Source organism: Nestor notabilis, unplaced genomic scaffold (assembly GCF_000696875.1).
Source record: "Nestor notabilis isolate BGI_N333 unplaced genomic scaffold, ASM69687v1 scaffold14084, whole genome shotgun sequence".
In the NCBI taxonomy this organism is placed as follows: Eukaryota; Metazoa; Chordata; class Aves; order Psittaciformes; family Psittacidae; genus Nestor; species Nestor notabilis.
Genome location: NW_009926128.1, coordinates 15,683 through 26,828, shown reverse-complemented (window position 1 = coordinate 26,828; position 11,146 = coordinate 15,683). Strand labels below are relative to the sequence as shown.

Genomic DNA, 11,146 nt, shown 5'->3' with positions numbered 1-11,146 from the left:
CACAAACTGTTACAAAACCATTGCTGACAGAGATCAGATAAATAATCAGCACAGAAAGAATAAGGATTTCCTACTCTCTCTAGATTTAAACCATTCAAGAACAAACACCATGTCTGCAACAGAAGGACATGTACCCGTAATAGGGAAGTTAAGCCCTGGAACAGGTTGCCCACATGTTCAGGAACCTCCATTCACAGTTACTTGAAACTTCACTGGCCCTGAGCAACCAGATCCTACTTCATTTTGAAGTGAGCTCTGAACTGAGCAAAAGCCTGGACCAGAAATCTCCAGAGGTCCCTTCCAACTTCTGTGTTACTACAATTTCACGTACATTGACACATAAAAGGAAAGCTAACCTTGTGAGATAAAGCGGAGAAGCATATAAATCATGACTACCACAGACATTCATAAAGATGTTAACAGCTTTTATTTCACTGGTGCAAGGCCCGTGTGTCATCCACCACTCACCAACATCAAAACAAAACAGCATCTTCTATAAAACAGTTTCAGAAAATTCAAAACAAAGTAACAGTGGCTATAATAAACTTCATACAATACTGGAAATCACTTAGTTTGTGTCATCCAGACATGAACAGATCAAGTTTCTAGCATACATGGCTTTTTTTTTGTTTTCCAAAAAATACCAGCACAACTCCAATACATGCCTCACACCTGGAAATGCGTAACATCACTCCATGACACTGATAGCTGTTCGTGCTTAGAACTAGTCATCAATTCACCCTACCAATATCATAAAATACAAAATGATATGAAAACCCTACATTTACAAAGTACAGTCCCAATCCTGCAATCTAATCCATCTGGGCAGGTACCTGCATCCACTCTAACTCCCCTGAAGGCAATGTGGTATTCAGTGCTCCATTGCTAAAGATTTGATTGCAAAATTAGGGCACAAGTGGGAAAGGTTTAAATCTTTCCACAAGCAGTAAAGCACTGCCTTATTCTTCTAGATTCAGTTTCAGTAGTATTTGCACAACCTCCTAAACCAAGACTTACCTATTTTCAATTACCTGACATTTTGGAAGAAAGAAGGATAGGCTTTAAAGTAGTCAGCACAGAAATGGCTTTTACTGAAATGACTTGGGGCTGTAAGTTGTGCTTTCGTGCACAGTGGTGATCCAAATGCTTCCAAGAGTTAACCACATCTTGCTTCAGTATTTACAGTATCTGCTGCCTTCCTCTGCATTACATGAGTTTCTTCACCAGCAAGATATCAGAGATCTTGTTTCCATTAGATGAGCATTATGACATGACTCCAAAAACAGGATTATGACGACAAATACTAGGGCCATACTCTTCATAGTCCTTTTTGGTGTGACATACTTGGAAAAACTCTGGCTATGAAAATATAAAACAAATATCCTCAAAAGCATAAGAATATATCAAGTAGAAAAAACAACAAATAAACTAATGCCTTAGTATTTTTGTAGATTGTAGCTTTATGATGTGGTATCATATTTTTGAAATAGAATAAACCAAGAAATATTGGAATATAAATATTATCAAGAAAAGCTTAGATAGAAGACTGCTTTTAAACACAGCAATAAGAAAACCCACTTGGGAGACGGGAATTACTCCCATTTTCCTGTGTTTGCTTCTCTTTTTTGTTTAAGAACACTGATTTGGATCCTATATCCCTGCACTCCTAGGTAATCTCTAGTGCTGACTTGAAGAATAAAGGAACTATATTGCTACTACCATATAAAAACTACTTCAAATTACATCAAATTATGATAACCTTACTCAAGAGTAAAGCTCCCTGTACAAATTTTACTGAAATAAAAATTGGGTAAGGAATATGACACAGTTTAGGCTGTCACAATGAAAAGGTTTAAAACTAAGTACTCAGATCAAATATAGAAGACAACATGCAAGTAAAATAAAACTAAAAAAAGAGAACAACTTTGATAAATACTTACTGTTGAAGCCAGCATGGAACCGCCAAACCAAACTGCGTAACGCTGCATGTGATGTGTTATCACTTGAACTTCAACTGGTTTGGGCTAAGAAAAACAGTTCATATTTAGCTGGTTTAAATTTTCAGGCAAGATCCTTACAAACTAACATCTGACCCTTACAGATCCGGACATCTTCACCCCTCCTTCACTCTCACACTTACTACTCAGTCTGCCATCTTCCCTAGGAGACCAACTCATAAAACTCTTTATGATTAGTATGCTGAAGGACACAACAGTTAAATCCTTCTTGCCTACTGCTAAGATCACATATCTCCTACAAGGGAAACCAGAATTGCCCTTAGAGAACTGATCACAGTAGATTTCGGTAAAGACGCGTCACACATTGCAAGGCTACCAACACATTTAACAACACATACATACACACCACTCATTTTACAACAACGCATTTTCACTAGTGAGATAAAAATTTTGAACTTTCTTTCACTACTCATGTTATTAATGCACTTGAAATGGCTACTTACTTTTATTCGACCACCACTGAGTTCCTCACTAAGTCGCAATCTCGCATCCACTACTCTTTTCAAATCCCTTTGCAGTCGTCGTCCAAAGTCCCTGAACATCGTGGATCCTCCCGAGAGGACCACATTCTGTGCGGAAATTAAAGACACATTCTTTAAATCCACCTTCAAGCAAGTTTCCCAAAAGCTGCAGAGGTGACTATTTGGATCTTAACATCATTAGGAAGCTGACAAGCTATACAGAACACCTTAAATATTGCTCAGTTTCCACAGCAGATCCATGGTCCCCTACTTTCTTTTTTTCCTCTTTAAAGAATAGTTTTATGTAGAGTACGTTGTTACAAATGAGAAAGATTGAATTAAAATAATAAGCTAGTATCCTACATGTGCAGAGCAGCAGAAAAAAAAGACACTACATCAAGATATTTCCCAGGGATGCTCATTGTAAGCAGTTTTAGCCCTGATACCAGGGATACTCATTGTAAGCAGTTTTAGCCCTGATACCAAGTAAGTCTCTAGCCTCATCATACTATTGTTAGCATCTTTCCAAAAGCTGTCAAGTTATCTAGAACTCTTCTTTTCCTCTCCAGAGTTCAACTTCTAAACATAGCAACCAGCAAGTCCAAGGTTTCTTCAAAAAGGTACCACACCTCCAAAGAGGACTGCAGCACAGAGAAAGGTACAATTCCTTCTCACTTTTCTTATTCATACCTGCTTGCCCAGAATTAGTTTTCAGAGCAGAATCAAAATCCTCTTAGACTGGTCTTAGAACATCCCATCCTTAATTCTCATAATGTTGCAGGGTTACAGACTAACACAGAAGTCATTTCAAAGGTGAGGGGATTCAAAACAGAAACCCTAGAACACTGGTGGCAGCAAAAATGCAATTTATAATCAGAAGAATGAAGTCTATGTGACAAAACTGCATGTGTGCCCTTGCATACTGCTGCAACTGCAAACCAAAGTGCTAATTAATGCTTACGAAAACCACTTATATGCCACAGACACATGTCCACAAAGGACACAACTGAGATCAAGAGTTCATCACACACAGGTCAAATTATCTCTCAATATAGTTTCTCTCTCAATAATAATTTTTGACACTGCAGACCAAGACTTTCTACGTAACAAAAGAACCCCTAAACCACTGTTTTCAGCCAGGAAGCCTGCACACAGATCTGGAGTCAAAGACACATATAATAAGCATTCACACTTGCAGGGTGGAGAAGTAACTGCTTGAATTTTGAGCAACAGGTAACAAGGAAAATCTTGTAAAGTGGGAAGAAAACTGTTTGTTGATGAAAAAAAAATCTTTGTACATTGCAAGATTACAGTAGGAAAAATGCATTTCTTCATACCTTCAGATAATCTACAGTATAAAAGAATGCAGAACAAGACAGGTGTGCTCAAAAGAAAAGCACACATCCCCATAACTTTACTGAAACATTTTCCAAAGACAGGGAAGAGGAAAGGAGCCACACGTATAAAGCAGGAGCCAAAAACCACAGCTGCTCCTGAAATTAAGGTAGGAAGGAGATTCCCCCTGCTGCCCCCACACACGTCTCTTCTCTCTGTCTCAAAGTGGTCACACGCTCCACATGGGAAAAGAAAATTGGTAATGGAAAAAAAAAAAAAAAAAGACAACAACCAACCTGAGTGATGAAATGGTAATTAAAAAGATGCCAATAGAAAATACCGCCTGGAGATAATGAAGTTGGCGAAGATGGTAAAAGCAGTAATTCTGTTCAAAGCAAATTAAACTTCAAGTGGATTTCCATAAAGTGGACAATACTACAACTAAATAGATTTCAGAATACACCTGAGAATAATTGTTTGAATACATTCCAGACCAACTCATGCAACTACAGAGTCCATAGTGATATTTGGAAGGATCCTTTATCATTCCATGGTTAGAAGCTAAGAGATGATACCTTCCTCAGATTATGATTCTTAAAGCACCTCTACATGTTGAAGTAAGTTTAACAGTAACACTGGTCAAGCAGAACAGAAGCATTAGGGTATACTTGTTGAAAAGATGAGCCATCTCACTATCCCATACTGGACAAACCCTGCCAAGCAGAATTTTGGATATAAGGGACCAGGTGACACCAACCACCATTATAACATGGTTAATTATGCTGTTACAGTTCCCCTGCTCCCTGCACTTCTTGTCAGCACTGGGCCAAATCTGTGCTAACTCTTTAGTAGAGGGATTGCTCAAGGATGGGTTTTAGTAAGTTATCACAACTCAGTAGATTGGTCTTCTGCAAAGAGGTCTTGAGACCGGGTAGTCCTTGCTCACAATGAAAGCAGAATCCATACACAGTCCTCACCCTTAAGCAACACACTCGCCACTTACCAAATGAAGGCTGGAAGAGACAGTCAAATGAAATAAAATAAAAAAAAAAAAAAAACAGAACAACAAACAAAAAAAAATAAATCATACACACACCAAAAAAAGCTTACTAGTGATGTCTGGCTTTTCAGCCTGCCTTGGAATTCCCTGGCCTCCCAGAAAAAGACATCAAGGTAGTTGGGATTTCACGTATCTGTTTCCAGCCGATTCCTTTAAACAAGGCTTCATGATCTTACTCTACTCAAACACTCTGGCTGGTTTAACAGCTCTGAGCAGACCACAGGTTTCACGGCTAACACTGATTATCACACCATCTGATGGAAAGAAGCTCCAGCTGATGTTTAGTTTTATAGCTAACTGGTTGAAAAAATAAGTTGTTTCAAGAGAATGTGTTCCCCAAGAAGAGAGGGACAGGACCTTCCACACACCTGAAAAAGCTAACCACAGCAAGTAAGTAATGAAAGCAGGCCATTTCCAGAAGGAAACCTGGGGTAAACACCAATCATCTCAGAGGGCTGGCAAGAAATTTCTCACTTCTCAACCATACCCTTTGCTTCTTTTTTTTTCATAGTTTTTTTCATAGTTTGCTATGAACTCCAGAATATTTAGTTTTTCTCCACACCATTTCTGGTATTATGCCTGTACAGTGTAATGCTGCGAAGATACGATGCTACCTAACAAAACAACCCAGTTACTGTAACAGAAATCTCTACCTAAATAAAGCTTACATAAAAATTACATGAAGTTAAATTAGCTTCTGCGGAACTCAGCACTACCAAACACAAGGCACACTTGTTTGTGCATCTTTACACTGCACCTTGTAACATGGTTTAAGCTCACTCTCAGCTGGGACACTTCAGACTCTGCAGTACCAGCCTGAGAAGTATCCACTGCTTTTCTGGTAAATACAAACTTCAACAACACATCCCAGTTTCCCTTCCTTCCAAACGATAGTCTAAATTAAAGTTGTTTAACACGACACAACCACACCACCAGAGACATGGAATGGCAGCAATATATAACAGTTAATAAAAATTGTTATGGGTAAAAACTGGAAGGTTCATGAGCTGAAGCCAAGCACTTCATGACCAAGTGAATCAAGCTATATGCCTCTTAATTTAGTTAATAGAGGGCAGTATTTGCCAACATTGTATGGAAAGTATAAGGAGAAATATTATACATATCAAACAACAAATATATTACAAAGTAAATGTATTGTGAGAAACAATTTTTTTAAAAAAGTTTGACTTTTAGTGATGAAGAAACAATTTCTGTTTCTTGAAAGTCACGATTTTCAGTGTTCATTGAACAGTCTGAGTAATAGCAAAAGATTTCAGCATGATTTAGGAGCATGCTGTTCTGCAGAAATATGCCTGCAGTCAGACACAAAAGTAACCACAAAACACTGTAGATGTATTGAGCCACTGTTGAACCAGCTAACATGGGTTATGTCATACATTTAATTACTTCTTCTCAGTACTGTGCTACACTAACACTGTTATTCACTTGAGGCTTCCACTTAGAAGTAGCAGAAAAACCTCTCCTTTCCCTTATCTTCAGAGACAATATGATGCAGATCAAATGGCCTGGCAGTGTTTCCAGCCTTACCTCACCCAACAGAGTCTCCCTGCTCTGCACTTAGTAATTAATAGCAAATGTCATTTTGCTGAAGCCCAGATAAACAAAATTCAGTTGAACCCTGTCCCATCTTCTGCTTGAAAATTCCTACTATTTCAGAGAGGAAAGGCAAGAATAGGGTTGATACAGCAAATAAGCTGTATTCATCACAGGCTGGATTTCTCCCTGCAGCTCACAGACGTCCAGCCGGACGCTGCACAGCAGTCTGACAGCGCCATCTACACACCACACAGCGCATGGCAAGATGTTTTCACGTGAACCATTTACCAGCAATGCAAGTTAGAAGTGATGTTAGCTGGATGTTTACCACCACTTTGGCTTCCCACACACCAGATCTCTCCAGGCTTTGAGGATAGTTCATTACGAGCTCGGCAGCCACACCGATGCAAGTGAAGACCAAATCTGATTTGTATCACAAAGCTTAAGTTCACCATTGTCCACAGTAACTCACCCTCAGCTAAAAAGCCATCTCTAAAGGAAAAAGCCCATACAGTTAAAATCTTGTCCCCATGCACCCACACATCCCACTGAAAAACAGGATGATTCATCTACAATAAAACACCACACTTGCCAATACACTACAGTCCCTATCACATGCGGTGTTTTCAGATTGAGAAGCTAGCCTAAAAGTTTGAGGTTAAGGATGTCACAACTTGATCCATCATGATTTGAATCATGAGTATTTAAACATGCTTGAGTAGGATGTTTCAGAGATACTTCTGACAGAATTTACCTGGTTTCAGATGTCATTTACCTTAAATTTTTCATCCATATATTTGTGCCAAAAAAAAAAACAAAAATAAAAACCCACACACAAAAAAAACACAAAACAAAACAAGAAAAAAAAAAACCCACAAAAAAAAAAAACAAACACAAAACAAAAACACACACACACAAAAAAAAAAAAACAACAAAACAACAAACCAACCAAAAAAAAACCAAGAAATCAATTGTTGGGACACCCAGTGTCCCTACACTTACATCCTTTCTACTGGGAGAAGGCAAAGACTTCAGAACTGCCAAAACTGTTCTCATCTCCTGTTACCATCTAAACTCTGGAAGTATCTGGGGAGAGACTCTAGATGGGGAAAAAGGAAGATGAAGTAGAGTGTGGAGTAAGAGCAACAGTTTCCAAGCCTGTTACCAATAAAAAAAATAGTTTGCTAGAATATGAAGTAGTTTTTAGAACTTCTGAAAGCCCTTTGTCCAACTTTAAAGTTATTGTAACTCTTACTTTACAGTATGTGCCAAAACTCATGTCCTAACTGACAAATATTAGGACAAGTTTCACAGTATTCCCAGGCTGAAGAGAGATTTTGAATAGCAGTTAGTATTGAAAACATCCAACACTGGCATCTGTTGTGGCTATACCACAGAGCAGATGCTTTCCACTGATGCAAGCTGGGTGTGCAGTAGTTACACTCTGTTTAGTAGTATGCTCATGGTAACCTGAAAGCTGAGGGTAGTACCGCACTTTTCTGCAGACCATAGTCCCCATCATGGTACTGCTCTCTCCAATCTCTCTGCACTTCTGTGATATCAGAATTAGATAAATACAAGGAAACATCGTGGAACACTATTTTAAGAAAAAAGGAAGCTGAAGAATTCACAAAAAATGAACTAGATGGACTATACATCATTCTTCCCAAAGAATGCCATGGGTGATGCAAGGCCTCACTAAGCCCCACAAAAGTTTAATTGCATTTCTAGCTACATGCAGGATGGGTCCTTTTTCAGTGGGCTTCAATACACAGGAACGATCAACACAGAAAGGACGCCAAGTTATTTCAGCCATGTGGTAAGATCCAAAATTACCCTTCTTATCATTTCACCTGAGCACTCACTTTAAATTTCATTCTGCTTTCCGAATATTTGGGTTAAAACAAAAGAGAAAAATCCACCTTACTTCTTCAATTTTCAATGCAAGTTCCCTGATTCTAAACCCAGCAGCATTCCTTTTCGATTTCAGCAGAAAGCAGCTCATCCCAAGCAATCCAGAAATCTCAACTTTGCGTCAGAGAAATAGAATAATAATATAAATCAGTCCTTCCAAACAATCATATTAAGATGATGTAATCATGGGAATTAAAAGAGTGCACTGCTGGCAACCATTACACAATTAAAAAGCCTTCATCACATGTGAAAGAATGTTTGTGCTTTGTATTGAACGGCTACAGGCTTTAGAATCTGGCTGAAGCCAGTCTTATGAAGGTCCTGCTGGTTGGAGCATCAACATAAGGTAAGATAATGGGCCTCATAAGTGAGATGTGATCAGACTGGAAAACATGGATACTGGCAATAAAGCTAAAAAAGATAAAATACCCTAGGACATCAAAAGATGGGTTTGAAACAATGCTTCAAAGGCTACATACCACATACAATCTGCAAGAAGGGTACTTGCAGGTATTTTCTGCATAAACACTTAGGAAGTATCCAAATACTTCCCAGCTCCAAAACGCAGGATCTTGGCTGGTCACCACACTGATTATGGTGAGGAAAAGAGAAACTTAATTTTTAAATACCACTTTCTGGAAGTCAGTACCAACCCCTGGCTCTACCAAGCAATGAAGCTGTTGCTTTATGGTAACTTTGGGCTTTCAGGAAAAAAAAAAAAAGGACCCTAAGCACAACCAGATGCTAAGAGTTTACTGAAACCTTCTGCAACGTATCTAAGCTTGAAGCCATTGAAGACATGTACTGCAAAATGCATTCCACAAATGAGCTTACGTAGTTTAACTCCCTGTTTTAACCTGCTCCACATATGTGTTCTGAAGCACTATGCCTCATTCTAGATGACAGCATATGTTTATTAGACAAGTAAAACTTGCAAGGCTGCGAAGTTTTAACAGTTAGGAATTACCTGGAGATTTTACTTAGTTGGATCTTAATTCTCACTCTAATAGGTGAGGAAAACTACCACCTTTTACATACGTAAGGAAACATCTCCATACTATTACTTTATGAGGTTATTTCCAAAAGGGCATTGCTGCTGCACAAGCAGAACACAACCAGGAAGCATAGGATCTGCTATAGAAAGAGCTTGCCATAGGCTATGCCTGTTAGTATGTTCCTTTTAATTTCTGAAAGAACCAGTGACCAAAAGTACTGTCTGGCCTACACCCTGAGCAAGTTTAAGCAGGCCTAATTATAGTCTCCTAAAAGACTTTAAGTCTTTGTATACTTTAATACTGGGTTCAATACCTGGCTAAAACAGCAGACAGTGGGCAGATCAAGTCAAGACTATGAAAAAGAAAACGTAAGTATTTGAAACCACTGCTTAATAAAATGGGGAGCAGAAGGGAGTGAGAGGGGTGAGACCATGATGTAACCCTTAAAACAGGCAAAAGGCAAAGGCCTTCATGCACAAGAATTCACATTCTCATGTCAGATACAGTAACACCCCTCTGCTACAGATCCATCGGGCTAATACTTACCTGTGTATCAAGCTTCTGTAACAGATAATCCTTCTTTCAAAATAAAAAGCCACAAATATCAATTATTCTTCATTCAGAAGTGGCACTTCATTTAACTTGAACTTTATTTCTATTCAAAGTTCACATTTCTCACAGTGGGGGAAGTGGTAGCTAAATACGTGCTTCATGGTGATGTTGATATTTAGTCTTCAAGTAAGTTAGTCTTATAACAGAAAGACGGTACCTTATATAATGGACGCCGGACATCAATGGGACAGTTCTGGATAACTTCATCTACTACATCCGAAATGGATTCCATAAAATCAGGATTAGCAAACTAAAATGAAATAGAACAGGCATTAGATTTTTCATCTGAAGAACGGAGAAACAAAAAGGCAGAAGTGAGACTGTAGAGAGATTTTGTAATAGCACATTCAAAACGGGGTGGGTGGCAATCAAAGTCAGTATTACCCCTGCTCATCACTTACTACATTATAAAAAATCCACTTTTGTACAAGGGAAATGAGAATTCCTTCTTCTGATGAGAAATTCAGATTCTCTTCCTTGGTCACATATTGACTGTTTACAGTTTATGCACAATGGACCTATTACTGCATGTGACATGACTTTGAGTTGTCCTGCAATATTAAACGCACTATTACTGCGCAGTGCGGTCTTGTCTTTCATTCTAAGTGAAATCAAAAACATCAGTGTGCAAATCTGAATGTTCCCCTGTAAAAAATTTCCAAACCTACTAAAACACATATGTTAAATTCTCACCAAAAATTCAATTTTTTTCCCAAGCACGCAAAATCTAATATTCAAAAAGGCATAAATACTTTAAGGTCTTGAGAGGAAGTTTCCATCAGTGCAAACATCAATACAGTGCTAATATAAGTTTTGCAATTTATAAATACTAGACAGAGCTGCTAATGCTAGAAAACATTCTTGGACCACTGGCAATTTTCCACTTAAAAATTGACATGAGTTCTAAAAAAAATAAAAACCACTCATAGCCTAAGTTTTACCCTTTCAGAAATTAAACATTGAGAAATTAAATTAATTATCAATACATAGTAACATATTATTTTTAATATATATTTAATTTTATAACTTCAAAGTTTCCCAAAGCTGTAGAAACTATACCATACATGGAGCTATTGGAACAAGTCCAGAGGAGGGCCATGAGGATGGTAAGAGGACTGGAGCACCTCCCGTATGAAGACAGGCTGAGAAAGTTGGGGCTGCTCAGCCTGGAGAAGAGAAGGCGGCGCGGGGACC

General features: G+C 38.4%; 1 protein-coding gene across 1 annotated transcript in view; it reads right to left on the bottom strand.

Moving 5' to 3' along the window:
- Window positions 1–408: 408 nt before the first annotated feature.
- ACTR3B (ARP3 actin-related protein 3 homolog B (yeast)) overlaps window positions 409–11,146 on the bottom strand; it is a 19,563-nt gene continuing 8,825 nt past the window's right edge. Inside the window, exons 9-12 of the mRNA XM_010013401.1 lie at window positions 10,110–10,202; window positions 2,462–2,587; window positions 1,941–2,024; window positions 409–1,359 (exon numbers count right to left, since the gene is read on the bottom strand). Coding sequence (XP_010011703.1) covers window positions 1,264–1,359; window positions 1,941–2,024; window positions 2,462–2,587; window positions 10,110–10,202 — 399 coding nt within the window. The 3' untranslated portion in view covers window positions 409–1,263. The remainder of the gene's footprint in view (window positions 1,360–1,940; window positions 2,025–2,461; window positions 2,588–10,109; window positions 10,203–11,146) is intronic.